Here is a 16,666-nt window from a genome sequence, read left to right as displayed (position 1 = left end):
GCAGAAATGAGCTTATGGCAGCTTTTTCATAGTACCAAGTCATGTAATCAGTTTAACTCTGTACAAACATACATAATGTACAATCCACAGAAGAGATCATCATCTTAATAGAAAAATACATGTATAACAAAGAGAAATATCATGTAAAGATTGACCAATAAATTTCAATCATCATTATGACGCTATGATGATGTCATCATAGCGGGGAATTAAATCACGCGAGATCACGAGAGGCAACGAGAACTGGCCCGGTGACGTCACGCAGTAAGCAGAGAAAATCCTGAGCCGACAGTTTATTCACAAAAGAATGCAAAATTGTCGTACCTTCCACATTTGCGACTGTGTTGTTCAGTGCAGTGATGATGGGAGTCCGGCTACTGTCGTAGGTGAAACTTGTCGGGCTGGTCAGAGTTGTGTTCAGGTCTGCTCCCTGGTACACTGTCACAGCCACCGTCCCTGCTGAAGACTGTAAAACAAGATTCTTGTATTGTACTTTGTTGCCTTTTGATAACTAACAAATGAATGCAATAGTCTAGGGGGTCGAGTATATCAGTATTATTTAGTGTGAAATTGCATAATTTTTTGTGGATGGTAGAATAGCAACTAACAAAATGAATAGTGTTGAATGATTTGGATGGATAGTTGTCTGAATTTCTTAGCTGCAAATTGAGTCATATCAAGGACTGTGCTCACCCTGACATGTTGATGAAGGTTAGACATCCAGGTAATAAGCTATGCCAAAAATAGTTACTTGAGCAACTGGATAAAATTTTGAAACAGACGTTTCAGACAACATATCTTTAGTCAGTGACAAAGGATAGGACTGGAAAACCAGGTTTTATACCAAAACTCTGAAAAGATATTTTAATGAGGTTAAGACAATTTAGGATGCCTTGACATAGTCTTCAAAAGAAGATAAATTCAAGACAAGGTTGTATGCTATAGGTTCAATTAGCTACAGTAGTTTTAGTAACAGTAACACTATGCTGACCCTGGCTGGTGTAGTACAGGAGATCACGCTATACGTCCTTAGTGTGATCTCACAGGGCTGACCGTCAATCTTTGGGATGTAGTCGTCTCCAAAACCATGGCCAGTGATATTCAGTGTGGTTCCTCCTGTATCAATGATAAAATTCCGTAACCATTTTTTTTAAATTCTATTTTATTCACATTTATTTCTTGAGCATTTAACAAGAAGCCTATATGCTTATGAAGGTCTTCTGCTCATAAAATACAGATGACAGTCAAAATAACAAAAGGAACTTATAATTACAATGAAATATATAACTCAGGTTAACAGCAAATTACAAGACAAACTAAGTCAACATCATATTTTATTAAAAAAACAATAGCACCTGACAAATACTAAACACTCAGTCAATACGAAGTCATACAAATTACAATCATTATACCAATTACAGATACTGACTAACTAAGTCAACATCATATTGTATTAAAATACCTGTTACAATAGTTACAATAATGTCTGACAAATACTAAACACTTAGTCAATACGAAGTCATACAATACCAATTACAGATACTGCAAAATTTTGTGTACAGTAGTGAGTTCTGGAAAAGGCTTCTAATGAAAGATGATCGATCCTTTGTGCAATGCTAAAATAAGTATTGAATTCAAAATTCTACAACTCAAAAATTTGTACCTACATGTACTGGCTGTATTAATCACTCACTCACTCACTCACTATCCGGTCTTCTTTTCCCCATCATCTGGGGGTTTGACGTGCTTGCAATACAATATAGATATTACTGTAACAATGATTACTAGTATCTGGTAGAACTGACCTCCAAGGCTGCCAGATGTTGGAGTGATCCCGCTGATCTCGGCAGTGTACGTGAAACGGAACGTCTCGTTCACGTGCTTAGCGCGTCCCTTCCCGTCAACCGTCACCTGCACCACGTGGGTTCCACCGGCGCCCTCTTGTACGGAACACGTGATCTCCTCGGCCGTAGCCGTGGCAACCACGCAGGCCACTCCGCCGATGTCGACGCTGTTGAGGGAGGTGTTTGTGCTGAAGCCGCTACCTGTGATGGTGACGACAGTGCTGGCACTCCTCTTCTTCCTACGCCTGCTGGTACTGGCCGAACCTGGACAAAAAGGGAAAAATTAATTAATGGGATAGAATTTAGTGTTCGTATTTAGACTAGAATAGTCACATGCTGGCCAATATTGTTACCAATTGCATGTCCATCCTTCCATGTTACATGTACTAATGCAATTAGCCTACGGGCAAGAACTTGCAATAAACTTGTCATTAAAAGTGAATTTCAAAGTGATATTGATCCAGTAAGGTCATTGGAGAGCTTTATTTTCTTCCATTGGTCCTGACAGAGATGGCAGATGCTATATAATTATGCACAGTTTTTACAGGTTCATTTTATGGGGAAATTCCCCTAGCTCTACCAGTTTTCCCCAAGGTATGCACACTTTATATTACATATCCAGGTGTTTAAGACATTCATGACATTCTTGAAAAGATCTAAATAATACCGTTTTCTTAATGGGGTGATCTTATACATTTGTAATTAGGATATCCAGCCAAATTATGAGAAATAATCTTTTCAAAAGGCGTGAGATTCGGTACCAAAAATGTATGCAGGATGGTATTCTAAAAGAGAAAGCAAAATTAATATAATCATGTACTCACCACTAGTAGGAGACAAGGATGTTATGGTCGGTGTGGCGTCATTGCTCCACTCAAAGGTACAGTCTCCTACACAAGAGGAGGGGATGTTGTTGACGAAGACTTGGACCTGCGGTTCGTCGTGCACGGTCTCCGTGTAGTCACCGCCCAGCGGATACATGAACAGGCCGCCATCTCTGGACTCTGTCACCTCTACCACTGCATCCTCACCAATCAGGCCGCTGCCTAACACCTATATATAGTGGTAAATGGTTGTAAATAGTTTTTAAATTATTTCATTTTAGTTAAAGGTACATGTATAAAGGTAGTCCCATAGCCTTTTTGAGGCCGTAGGGGCAGTGGGTTGTTATCCATTGTGTCTAGGGTACGGTATTAGAGCCCATCCCTCTCCTTCCACTGCCTTTTACCACCCCAACTGAAGTAAGGAACCCCATTTTTACACCTGGATCAAGCAAGGAAAGACGTGTCAAGTGCTTTTCCCAAGTGCATAAAATTGGTGGCATGTCAGGGGATTCCAAACCAGGACCAGAGCCAAACACCCTAACCATTACAGCAACATGACAGCACAGCAAGAGATTGTCTGTGGCAAAATTGTTGAGCATGCATATGTCAAAGAATCTTTTGAAGATCTCTTAAAAACTCTTTTCACGTTTCACAACTTCAAATAATTTCATGCACATGGTCATGTTGGTAAGTCTTAAATATGCGTGTAAGTTGAAACTCTAACCTCAAAAGCGGGCTTGTCTCCTCCACTCAGCAGCCAGTCTACAGTCCACTTGTAGCCGGAACAGGAGCCGTCCCGTTCCACGGATATGTCACCTGTGCCCAGAGTCATCAGCTGGGCTTGCAGCTCACTCGCAGAAATGTCTGACGGAACCCCTGAAGAGAGGATACAGGCATGGTTCTGAGGTTCATTTTATATAACAAGAAGTGGTTAATATCATTAATTCTTCAACCACTTGACTAGTATACTATCATAACATATTAAGTCTGTGCAGTTTGCAATTTGCATACCCTGGCAAAATTGCTACCAAATTCTTTCTGCCAAAATGGAAAACACATTCAAATCAAAATATAGTATTCTTCATTCTTTAAGATGCTTCAAAGACTGCGATTTTAACATATTTTAACCATTTCCAAAATGAGGTGGAGACAATTCATCTACAAAATGAGCAAATGTATCGATTACAAATTAAACATCTTACAAAACAAGCAAATATCTCTTTATACCCTTGTTTCAGACATAAGATTTTGCCATCTATGAACTCAAGCTTGTCTGGCATACTGTAAATGCAGACATAATTAGCGGGTATTTAATTTCGCGGGAGGGAGAAAATAGAGCGTTGGCACTGGGGTTTTGAGTAACGCTACAGTCACACAATGGAATGTTTTTTTCCGGTAGATTTAAGTTATCACAAAATAGTTCACCACAAAAAACACGAACATAAAACCACCGCGAACATTTCTGCATTAACTCCAGCAACCTACCAGACAGAGTCACACCCTTGTAGCTGATGTCCATGGTGCCAGTTATCGGTGGTGTGGCGCCCCATTCCCTCTCTATCTGTATCTGGGAGCTGGTGCCGGTGCTTGGAAAGGTGTAGGTCTTTCTGTTGCGATTACCGCTTTGCTGTGGGATAGATGAAGTTTTGTATTGTCACGGTGGTAACATGTAGTTCCATATAAAATCTAAAATATCAGCTCACTCTCGCTGATATTTTAGGAATTTTATATAGACTTCATTCAAGCCTCAACCTAACGTTCGTAAACAATTGACAGTAATAAAGTGAGATACATAAATTTCCCAGACAAAATCTTAACCCCCCCAAAAAAATATGAAAAGAAAAATGTTTAGAACAATCATTAGGTAATATTGTATTAAGGGTATGGCTGTATACTGGTATACACTGTACCTGTCCTGTATCAATTTGTTTAGGAACAGGTTCGGGCCTGAATGTCACTTGTCACACTAAAAAAGACAGCTGACTTGTTTAGGTACAACAAAATCTGGGAAACTGAACCTGTACCTGTACCTAAGAAATATGCAGCTCTACTTGAGTGTCTTACCATTGCAGAGCGGACACCCATCAGTGGGAAGTCGTGACCACAGTTGTAAGGCACGAAGGTGATGTTGTAGACGGATTCCTCCTCTGTCTTAGACACCAGGACGTCTTCGATCAGGTTTCCATCCAGGTCAGGTCCCGGTGCACGCTGGGATAGCACGTCTGTGTAGGAAAGGGAGTCTTTGTTGTTTTTGTTCTTACTTTGCTTTTCAACAGACAAGGCGGACGTGGCACTGCACTCACAAGTTTCTCATTACTTATTTTAACAGTGCCACGTACAGAGAGCAATACATCCATTTTTACACCTGGGTGGAGTGAGGAAAGTCGTGTTAAGTGCCTTTCTCAAGGGCACAACATCAGTGGCATCAGGGGATTTGAACCCGGGACTGCTGGGTCGTACACCCTAAGGTCACGCCACACGACCCCAGGGAGTTTGAGTAAGATGTTAGAACAGGATTTGCATAAAGTATCTCCATCCTAATCAGTCCAGTGTAAGCAAATTTACATTTTGTGCTTTAACATCAGAGGCTGACAGAACTTAAAGTACCTTTTGGAAGTATGGTCATACATAAGAAACAATAAAGAATTATTCTGTCTGACTAAGATACATGTACAAGACATATAAAGTCATAAAATCAAAATATAATCATGACTGTTACTTAATATAAAGTCACTTAAAAGGCATGTGATTTCATCACAGCAATAACGTGTGTTCTGTCTATAAAGTAATTATTGCATAACTATGGTTGCTTCAATAACAATTCCAAACACTACAAACTCCTACAGTAACTGCAAAATCAAGTCCCCGCAAACGTAAGTAATATCAAGGTACCTTCCACATTATTCACAAGAGCAGTCCTTCCGATGTAGAGATCATCAACAAAGTAGTTCTCCTCCTCATCTTTTGGAGTAAGATTTGCTTGGAACAAAAGCAAGCCTTGCATGATGAACCCTGACCCCGAGGGGTACTGGGTTGCCATCAGGTCGTACAGGTTCACACAGGTATAATGCCACCTGGAGTGGATAAAGGGAACAAGTTTGAATAATGTCATACATAAATAATCTTATCTCAAAACTGTGGGCCTGATTACATTCAATACACAGGTGTTATGAACTGGTCTGTATTTTACAATATGCCTTACTTGGGCCGGGATATGTTTGATATGGAATTAAGTGTTGTTACAATTTTTTGTCTGAGAACACAAAATTCTCTCAACTTCTGGCATATTTCGCAATGAAATGTTTTTTTTTACCTGTCTGTATCTCACAGGTTTCTACCTGTATCATACGGGCTTCCGTAGAATAATCAAAAGGTTAAAGCGACAAGATTGTGCCGATTTCACCACTCTTGAAATATAAATTTCATTTATTCATTTTGGGAAAAATACACCCAGGCAACAATCCTATTTTTCAGGTATACCCCTGATACTAATATGCATGTTCTCTATCAATCTCAAAGCAGATATCGACAGGCAACATTGTTACTAGCAATTTTTAGGAGCTCCCATTTCTGTTACAAAATGTCTCCCAAGATGAACTAAGGAACATGTAACAATGGAAATATTTATACAAATGTAACTACCTTAAGCACTGAAAGGTGTGGGGAGGATGGTACATTTAACTATATGTGTAATAGATAGACCATTTTTACAAAGCTTATACATTTGTTATGATCTAAGATTGGCTTCAAAAGCACAGAAACTCACTGTTTATCATTTAACAGTCCCACATCAGGGTAGGTCCAGTGCACTCTTGTACCACCATTTTCGTTGAATCTCACTTTGAGCTGGATCCGAGGGCTAAAGCTTGGCCCTCCTTTGTATGCAAAACAGGTCTGTTTGAAACAAAAAGAAGTCATTGACAAGCTTTTCAATTATGATTGAGGAACTATCTGTTGCGTGAAAAACAGGTTGTGTATAAGTCATTGAGAACTCATAATTCATGCATTATATCAATCTTAGCTAACTACAATTTTGTATCTTTTACCTTGGCCATATTTCAATTGTCTGTCTACATATCAAGTAACTGTTACAGGTGTATCTATTTTGCCCCATGATTATATGATGCATAATTTTACATATTGAATGTAATTATGATATAATAGTGATCAGTTCGAGATATGTAAAATACAAACGGCAGATAAAATAAATCTCTGTGATCAATCAAGATGTACAGTGGTTGTCGAAAATTTGGAGGTTATATGTATACGTATACCTTTCTAAAGTCAATGATTGAAGAATATTCTTGTAACTGGTAATCACATGTGACTGATGAATCTCTTCACTCTTTTGCATTCCTCAGGCATACTTTAATGCCCATGTGTGATGCGTGTATCCCAGGGAGTTGCAACAATACTCACGTATCTATACGTCTGCAAGGGCACGTCGCCTCCGTTGAAGTAGGGATGGTACAACCAATGGGGTCTCTTCAGCGCCCAGCGTCCGCAGCCCACGTCCCCCGGGACCCTGGTGCCCTGCTGCCAGCTGGTTGGTGGGTTCTCGTAGTCCCGGTAGAACTTGGTGATCGAGTTACTGGGGCTGGTGATGGCGCTGACGCACCTGGTGGACAGCATGGACAACACCGCAGCACGGACCTGGGAGTTCAAAAAAATTCATTGTTTTAAAGGAAACACCTGTCCAGCAATATTAGGGCCCAAAAATCAGATTTTGAAAGTCAATTTATCAAGTCATTTCTATACCTGATTAGGTCAAACAACACTATCACAATGTATAGCAACGTCCATGATTTCCTAACTAACAGATCTAGACCAATAATTCTTGTAGTAACTTGACACATGTATTTGTATGCTATTCTTTTGTTGTGACCTGTACTTAACCCAGTGTGTACAATAACGGTCTACATTCATTCAATAATCATAGGAATTCTCACCGTTGGTCCATCTGCATCATTTGCAATGGGGTCAGAGTAGGCACCGCCGAACTCCAGGGTGAATTTGGCCAGCTTAGGTGTGCCTTCAGTTATCCTGACCACACTAGCTCCGCTCGCCAGTTCCACCTCAAGCAGTGGGAAAGTTCCTGAGCAGGGGAAAATTGATACATGAATTTCAATAATGTATCTTTAATTAACGACTTACATTAATTTTTCTGTGTGAAAAAATTGTCCTTTGTCTTATGAAAGTTGCTAAGTAATCTATCAAATATTTGGTCGCTTTTCAGTTGCTCAGTGGTTACAGCCTTTAGTGGAAAGGGGGTGTAACTGAATGTTACAACCAGAAAAGTCCAGTATGTTGCCAAAGAAAAAGTTAAGTTGCACACTGTAAGGCAGTAATATTTAAATGGACACACTTATAATTCCCTTACCGAGATATGAAGTACTAAAGGCCCTCCTACAACAGGAAAGAAACTCTAAGAGGGACCTCGCAAGACGCAAGGCACGGTGGAAGAAGATGAAGAAAGACTGAATGCAGCTGCAGAAAACAGTGGATGACAACCCAGCATGCAGACAGAGGTGCCTGGTGAGCTGCCATCAAGCCCCCAAATACTTGTGCAAGCAAGTCTAACCCCCGAATCACAGGGAAAAACAGGCGATAAAACGGAGAGTGAGTGTGAATGATGATGATGATCTTACCTTGGTCAGACTTGAACGTGACAGTATACTGGACGTTGCCTGACTTGGTAACACTGACTCTGTCAGGAGCGATGGAGGGCAGCCCGTTGAGGGCGCTCTCGATCGCGTTTGCACTGCTGTCTGTGTTCAGGAGTCCTGGGCAGGAACAATGTTAAAGGAGTTTAAATTATTGAAAAACAAGGAAACTCCAACATCAATATTTCATTTCAACACTAATATCTACTAAGTTTAACATAATTCCACCAGGGTTCATAATTCCACCACTCTGAAAAGATATGTCCGAACAGATCTCCATCCCAACATCCCCCAGTATGATGCACTCCTGTATGTTATCTAAACTGTGCATACCTGGGGGGTGCTACACTAGAGAGATCTCAAACCTACTGTTTTTCAGAGTTGGATTTATGTAACCTGGCAGATTAGCCTGAGGTTATACCTGACGTACTTTAATATCAAACATTATCACAATGTTATACAATCCCAGAAACTATCATCATGATAATGATATGATAGCAGGACGTAATTAATAATAATATGGTCCTTTAAAGAAATATGAAATGTTATCAATATTAATCACCCAATGGTCAGCTGAAATGTAAATCAAAAAGCGGCTAAATGATCTGAATAAATGTCTTTCCAAAATTTAACCACCTGTGTTGTAAGACTGCAAAAAAGGGTATAAAACCAATTTTAAGTTAATAACTTTTTTGGGTTACAAAAACATACAACCAACCAATGCCAAAGTAAACACACAATGTCAAGACCAAAGAAAACATAAATAGAAGTCCGAAGTTACCATCACCTGTAGCACGTACCTGTGGTAGCACCCAGCATAGTTAACTTAAAGCTCTCTCCACTGGGGATCGTCACTCTCTGGACTTCATCCCTGGCTGAGGCGGTGGACCAGCTTGACAGGGTCACAATCTGAAATTTCATGACAAATTCACATTAAAGACTGCCATTTTTTAGTGAAACTTTGCACTTAATATCATAACATCTACTAAGTTAAGATAATTCCACCAGGATACATGGTTCTGCCACCCTGAAAAGATACGTCCAAACAGATCTCTAACCCAACGACCCAGCACAATGATGGAATATTATGAGTAAATTATGATATTGCTTATCTTTAATTTACAAATCTACACATCAAGTGTCAATGTGTTTTGTGGCAGAGCTAGAAATAGATGGACTAGATGAGCTACATCACTTACTTTTAGGCAATACAGATTGTATCGCAGACCCAGCACAATGAAGGAATATCATAATTTATTCAGATATGACTTACCTGGGCTTCATTTCTTGTTGTGGAGGACGTTTGGATTTCCTGCTCTTCCATCCAGGCATATTTAGTCTGTCCCGCGGTGTAGGCTGTGTCAAAGTAGCGCGCAGCGAGGTAGAAATTGGCCCCTCCGACACCCTCATGTTGGGTCGCTTCCATGTAGTACCTGAGCAAAAGCAATCAATCAACCAATCAATCAATCAATGGATCAATCAATTAAACTCGGTGAATAGTTTCATTGGTAAGTCACTGAATAAAAAGACTCTTTTTATACAACCAAGAGATTTATTCTCCCAATGTTTCAATGACCATCTGTCACCTAATAAACTGCCTGTTAGTAAGCTGATTTGAAAATTTCCACAATCTACAATGCACCCTTCTAAGGATAGATGACCAGAATTAATTATAGCAAATTAAAGTATCATGATATCAGTATGACTGTGTGTTAGAAGTTAAACTTTTCTTGTAAATCTTAAGCTATGATAACATCAAGGTCATGTAATTTGTATATGACAATTTTCATTGAACTGTCTATGAATTGGCTTTGATAGATACAACATTCAGATATTGATTCAGGACATAATAGAAACATGTCTGGGGTAGATATACAAAATTTACTGGACCATGTTTGTTTTACTCTTAATAGAATCACAAAACATATTATTTCATCTAAGGAGTAAGGTTATGTACATGGCTTCACAGACAGCTAACTGAAAGACATATAAAGCCGAAAACATATTCAGCCTTTAGAACTACAATGTACGTGTATTTCATATAACTTCCAGAGAATTGCCTTGAGGATTACAATACTGTAAAAAAGATTTGATCCCACCAACCTCTTTCCCTTCTCCAGCCACATTTTGTCTGTCCTTTGTTCCAATTTCGTGGTAAAGTAGGGCCTGTATTGGTTACAGTGGGCAACCTTCACCTGGGGAAGATACATAGAGACACAGAGAGTCACATATTATTATATATATGAAAAATAAAGTTGATCATGCAGTTCTTTAATTGTAATCAATATGTAGATGTAGACAACTAGCCTCCTTCGCAGACTTTCTAGGTGCGGCCGTTGTTTATTTTTAGGGGGAGAGTTGATTTGCAGATCTGCAGGAAGAAAAATATCCACATCAAGAAGGCATGCAGATAATCTCTACCGTCAAAAGAGAACTTGGCCATATTGAAAATCGCGAATGAGCTCTCCCCCTAAAAATGAACGCCAGCTTCATCTAGAAAGACTGCAAGGAGGCAGATAGTGTTAGATATGGCACAATTGCAAGATTTACATAATAAATCGGTGTTACTGTATGTATTAACTATTAGCCATAAAAGTCTTTCCAGAAATTGTAGGAATTATCAGGATCTATGATGATACTGGTTTTGAATCTACAGCCCCTGATATCCATGTAAAGTTGACAAACCCTTTTTCCAGGGTCTTCATCTGGGCTCATGTACAGGTTGGATCTGTCGTCAGATTTGATGTAGAACTGCCACTGTCCGGTCGCAGATGGTACAAAGAACGAGCTCATCCTTGTCACATAACTGTGGAAAAGGGATGAACCAATGAGAGGGCATTTTAAATAACCTAAATTAATTCAAATGATAATGAAAATAACCTCTTTAAAACTTTTAACATGATAGTGTTAAAAATGTGTAGCTGGGTGCCATTCAATTTTCTGGGTAGCGAGTGTAGGTACCCCCGGTATTAATTGGAAGAAAATTAAAATAATTGAATTTACAGCAGACTTACAGGTTGTAACCAGATGAGCATTTCAAGCACCATCAACTGATGAAAACAGGGTTTAGGGGTTATCAATTGGCTTTCTTTTTTGTATTCTTTTTAGTTTGGGGCATCCAGCAAGTCTGTAGCATGTCCAGTGGTACATCCACTTACCTTTCCATGACAGACTCGTCCCACCAGAAGCCCTCTGGTGGAGGGCGGACCCAGTACCCAGGCATGTCTGACGTGTAGTTTGTGACCTGGTCAAATGCCCATGGATTGGTGTTGTTCCACTGTTCTATCTTTGCACCACGGCCACCTAGAGACCACAACCAAAACAGCAAGAGAGATAATATTAGATTGTTTGGTCTCTTACAACATATTATACTAAAATAGCTAACTTGGTGGACTTTTGCAGATAGAAAACGGGGCATATGATAAAATCTTCTCCACCAACCTCTACTTGAAGAGTACTAAATAGAATCTTTTCCTGCCATACTCCATTTACATTTAGGCTCAGGAAGAGTATTCTGAATATAATGATTTATTTTCAGTGTTCATCCAGTGACTTTTACCCACTGATAAAAAAAAAGACTATGCCCCCAAGATGCATTAATTTTTTGTGCTACATTTTTTCTTTTAACCTCCTCCTTACTGCCAAACCTGGTAACCAATAGAGAATTAGCAGCCAAATGGCTACTGCAGTGTGCAAAAGGTTAAACAATATTTGGCAACTAATCGTCTTCTTTAAATTCAAAAGTTACTGTTTAAGTAACAGCATTCAGATTTCCTCATGGTTTATCATGAGGTGTCCTGACCTGGCCAAGCTGCAGGGAGGTTCTCTGGAACGGCCGGTGTGATGCACTTGATGGTATCAAATGTTGGAGTGCCAAGAACCTCACATGGTTGTCCTAGAAAAGTATTACATATTCATCATTTAAACAAGTATCATATGGCATATATCAAGTAGCAACTATAGGAGAGCAAAACCATACAGTAAAATATAGATTCCATTTAACACAGCCTCATCATAGACACACAAAAATGCAAAGGAACATAAAGGTTGATAAACACAAGAATGCCCACATACATACACACACACATGCACGCACACACACACACATACACACATACAGACACACATACAGACACACATACATACAGACGCATATACATACACACAGACACATACACAAAAATACACAATCATACATACACTCATGATCACTCACATGCACACACAAACACATACAACACACACACAAACACACACACCATCCCTTACCTCCGACGAGAACCCTCGGAGGTGTCCTGCCCGTGGTGTAGTTAAAGAACCTCCCCCTGATGGTGATACGGGTTCCTCCTTCTTCACTACCTCCAGATGGACTAACACCCAATACCTCTGTAGCATTGGAGAGCAGATAATACTCAGTCAGTCAACATCTCCAGGAAAAACAATGCAATTGTATATGTGTAGTACATACTACTGGGTTAAGCTTTAAGTTAAGCTATAAGTCAATTTGAATTCCACAGACATTAAAACCAGCTTTTTAACTCAACTATAAAGATAGAAGTTAGAACTATGCATTAACTTTCATATAATAGTGTTACTGACCAATTATGATCTTTGCTTGGCCTTGACATTGGTACGGCTCAACATTTCAAAGGATACATTTCCTCATAGTGTAAATTTAACAGTTGAGAACATGTCGATATTACAGTCATTATTTCTATATCAGGCACTCTATACTTAGCCTATTACATGTCTGTATAATGTCGACAATCATCATCATAAGTGGCAGATTCATTTTGCCAAACTACACAGAAATTATGTTGGTGTAAGTTATAACTGCTGACCTGCATGAGTTTGGAATGAATACAGATTCATCTCTTTATCCACTTTGATGTTCTCTTTCTTATTCTGGGACCTGTGGAAAGTAGAAAGAGTTCATCAATCAGAAAAACAGTGAAGGATTGCCCAGTTATTCAGATTCTACTTTACTCTGGAAGTCAATTTTTTTTCTAAATTATAACAAGTCAATTATTCTTTTTTCAAACCTTTACCCAGAATGTGGTATTTACTTTTTGAGTTCAAAACTTCCTTGATTTGGCAGACCAAAAAATAAACTGTATATAAAATAATAATAAGATATTTAAAACACACAACTCTGGTGACCACCAGAAGTGACCATAAGAAGTGGACACAACAATTGGACACAACGAGACTAAGTGTTCAATATCAAGAAGCAGTGAACACATAAGCAGTTAACACAAGCAGTGAACACAAGAAGCACACACAACAAATGAACACAAGTACGTACTCTCCATGGCTCCCACTGATCACAAAACTTCCATTGTGACTACCTGTAGGCAAAAAAAAGAAAACATGTTAATAAATATCAACATCATTTTCATATATGTGCACGGTTGGGACCATGGTTGGGAGTCATGAGCAAGGTCAACTGTAGTTGGAAGTTGGTTGGCAAGGTTGACTACTAGTCTTAAAAAGTATTTTGTGCTAGCCGACTATAAACCTTGAAAATTGAAAGTTGGAAAGTCATGTTCTGCTTGGAAGCGATTAGAGTTGTGAACTAGAGCTAGAATAGGATGGATTCCAGGCAAACACTTGGCTGGGTAGTGGTCAGGAGCAAAGTAGTGGAAAGGTCCTGAATGTATGACTGGAGCTTACCGATGAATTTGTTCTTGACTTGGCATTTGAGGTTTCCCCAGTTTGACGTCCCGCCGTTATCCAGCTGAATCCCATACCTGTAAACAAAAAAACTCAACTGTAAGATGAATAGGCTGGTAACCAATCCATTGGGAGCTTTAACTCAGTATCTATGTAGCACTGGGCCTGGGCACTGTTGCCTGTCCACCCAGGTCTACAATACAGTGATCAGGAAGGCCAACTGGAGAGATAGGCTGCTAGAGAAAGGCCTAATGCTTGTGTGTGTCAGAGAAAGGACTTACTTAGTATGTTTGTGTATTTACAAGCAGGACAATCAGTTCTGGAGAATAAACTTTGCTTGCTGCACCTTGTAACGAGGAGGACCAATGATGACGATGATGGATCACCCCACTCATGCATTTGCAGTTCAAATCATGAACTATAGCTTATTCGTAAAAGATGCAATTGCCTACTCACAGTTCTCCAGTGGTCTTATCAACCAAGTCACAAATGTCCTTTCCAACATATGATCTGCAGGAAGAAAGCATAATTATATAGTCAACATTAATACATCGATTTCAGCTTATTTGTTACACTTACAATAAAATGGTACTGGACAGGGGCGACCAAATCTTTTTTATTACTTAAAAACATTGTGTATCTCCAAGCAGTTGGGGTTAAAGATTGTAACGTTTCTTTGCTGACTGTCAGAGAAGGTAGGCAAGAAGAAAATGTTGAAATCCTCCACACCAACTTCTCCTTAATAAAACAAACAAAACTTTGAACACACATCTGTTACAGATTAATTTCCTTTTGTGTGGATTAAATTCTGCAGCTGGAACAATTATGCCAGCCAGTAGTATGAAAATGCATATCTTAAGTGACATGATTTCACTGTGGAGAGGTTATCACGAAAACTGAAAAAATGAAAGCGCCAAGATTTCAAGATTTTACATGTGATATCATTGAGCACTATTTAAATGAATCACTTAAATGTAAGGCTTACCTTACAATGTGGGCATTAGTGGTAGTCAAGGTCAAGAAAAGAAAATAATAAAAAAATCATTCAAAATTTCTACTTGGTACCAACCTTTCAATGGTCGCCCCTTCGCCTCCAATAGTACTCTGGTACTTTGAAGTAAAGATCCTTCCACGAATGTCCACAACAGTTTCTGAAAAACACAGTGATGCAACACTATAACCATCAAATCATAGTTCACCAAGATCCTGATCAAGATTACATTGATGGGAAAAAATTCATGGGAAACTGTCTGTGACAGTGTGGATGGAATATAGGCTTTTGACTCCTTTGAAAAAGTAACTTATACAGTACATGTAACGTTACAAGCTAAATTTACAAAAAAGTCAACTTTCTCATCCCAAAATTCCAATTAAAGGGGCATATTGTAGAATCTGGCGGGTAAAAACTACAAATAGTAAGAATTTGAAAGATCTACACTAAGATTCACATTTGTAACTTATTTGTTACTTATTTCCAACATATTCCCGTCATTTTGTCACATTTCCACCATTGATAAACGACGAAAAACGCAAAACGTGTAAAATCTGGTTCATCTACATATCAACTTGCGTCCCGCAAGTTAATATGCAAATAAGCCAGCATAGAACGCTACGAAAAATCCGAATCGACCGTTATGGTCAGAGTTCGAGCGTCACAGGAAAATCACCACAAGTAAACAAACTTCAGAACGTCGGGCGTTCGATCGCGTGTTCGGTGGTTCGTCGGAATGTTGGACAAGATGGCGGCCAATTTCAAGCGGCAGTGGGGATTGCATATATAATTTTTTTCAAGACGTTCGCACGACACTACAAAGTCGCATCCGTACGTGATGAATATTGCTGTGCAGTGTAATAAGGTAGATTCAACTAATGATGTAGAAAAATAATCAAAAACAAAGAATTTCGTTTTATGCTCATGTCACAATATGCCCCTTTAAGATAATGGTCCATTATCTTAAAATGGAATCATAAGTTCTTTCGTCTCAATTCATCAACCTTGTGTGACAACTGACAGACCTTCAAGGTCATGAGGTCAATGAAAGAGGATTTCACGGAGGTATGAGATCTTTGAACTCTGTTTCCTCTCTCGGTTCGACTAAGCCCCTGACCTTTGACCTCCAAACATCCTGATGTCTGTCCAAAAATTGGATTCTTCTGATCTTTCACACACCAGGGTGTTTGTGCATAATTTGTGGTACCCGTTGTTAGGCGCAAGTGGACTGGCACAATGGATTATTGTTGTAAATTCAGTGCATACGTTAGTACTAGTAGATATAACGTTAAAAGTGTAAGACTTACGAGGAGGTCCGGAGCTGGGGGTGATCGACTCAATGTACGGCGTGCGGCCATCTTCGTACTGAATTCAGAATGAAGAATGGATTAAGTACCGATCTTTTGATATATAAACTGATAAAGATCAACACATTAGTTAACATACATATATCCCAGCTAGCTGGCATATTGCTGCCCCAAAAACTTCCAGGATGAAAGATGACCCGCGGATCAGTTTTGTAAACAATTCTTCCTGGAAACTGGACACATGTGGTGTTGCGTTTGCACACATCTATGTTGTACTCCTTGCTCTGGGTGATTTGAAGTTATAAATGGAACCATCAGCTTCTCCAGGCTTGTCATATACCTAATTCCAGAGATATGATACTGC

The 16,666-nt window shown here is 39.3% G+C and overlaps 1 protein-coding gene across 1 annotated transcript in view; it reads right to left on the bottom strand.

Annotated features, from left to right (window-relative positions):
* Nucleotides 1–16,666, bottom strand: part of LOC136426457 (fibrocystin-L-like) — an 80,472-nt gene that overhangs the window by 42,203 nt on the left and 21,603 nt on the right. The window contains exons 6-30 of the mRNA XM_066415157.1: nucleotides 16,303–16,360; nucleotides 15,074–15,155; nucleotides 14,461–14,514; nucleotides 14,005–14,081; nucleotides 13,637–13,679; nucleotides 13,173–13,243; nucleotides 12,601–12,717; nucleotides 12,134–12,226; nucleotides 11,490–11,634; nucleotides 11,017–11,137; nucleotides 10,435–10,526; nucleotides 9,605–9,764; nucleotides 9,132–9,240; nucleotides 8,317–8,451; nucleotides 7,618–7,763; nucleotides 7,088–7,321; nucleotides 6,435–6,562; nucleotides 5,561–5,742; nucleotides 4,733–4,890; nucleotides 4,154–4,322; nucleotides 3,393–3,544; nucleotides 2,669–2,897; nucleotides 1,806–2,108; nucleotides 992–1,116; nucleotides 325–466 (exon numbers count right to left, since the gene is read on the bottom strand). Coding sequence (XP_066271254.1) covers nucleotides 325–466; nucleotides 992–1,116; nucleotides 1,806–2,108; nucleotides 2,669–2,897; nucleotides 3,393–3,544; nucleotides 4,154–4,322; nucleotides 4,733–4,890; nucleotides 5,561–5,742; nucleotides 6,435–6,562; nucleotides 7,088–7,321; nucleotides 7,618–7,763; nucleotides 8,317–8,451; nucleotides 9,132–9,240; nucleotides 9,605–9,764; nucleotides 10,435–10,526; nucleotides 11,017–11,137; nucleotides 11,490–11,634; nucleotides 12,134–12,226; nucleotides 12,601–12,717; nucleotides 13,173–13,243; nucleotides 13,637–13,679; nucleotides 14,005–14,081; nucleotides 14,461–14,514; nucleotides 15,074–15,155; nucleotides 16,303–16,360 — 3,325 coding nt within the window. The remainder of the gene's footprint in view (nucleotides 1–324; nucleotides 467–991; nucleotides 1,117–1,805; nucleotides 2,109–2,668; nucleotides 2,898–3,392; nucleotides 3,545–4,153; nucleotides 4,323–4,732; nucleotides 4,891–5,560; nucleotides 5,743–6,434; nucleotides 6,563–7,087; nucleotides 7,322–7,617; nucleotides 7,764–8,316; nucleotides 8,452–9,131; nucleotides 9,241–9,604; nucleotides 9,765–10,434; nucleotides 10,527–11,016; nucleotides 11,138–11,489; nucleotides 11,635–12,133; nucleotides 12,227–12,600; nucleotides 12,718–13,172; nucleotides 13,244–13,636; nucleotides 13,680–14,004; nucleotides 14,082–14,460; nucleotides 14,515–15,073; nucleotides 15,156–16,302; nucleotides 16,361–16,666) is intronic.

Source organism: Branchiostoma lanceolatum, chromosome 1 (genome assembly GCF_035083965.1).
Source record: "Branchiostoma lanceolatum isolate klBraLanc5 chromosome 1, klBraLanc5.hap2, whole genome shotgun sequence".
NCBI lineage: Eukaryota > Metazoa > Chordata > Leptocardii > Amphioxiformes > Branchiostomatidae > Branchiostoma > Branchiostoma lanceolatum.
Note: the sequence above shows the minus strand (reverse complement) of the source record. Positions and strands in the feature narration are given on the sequence as shown.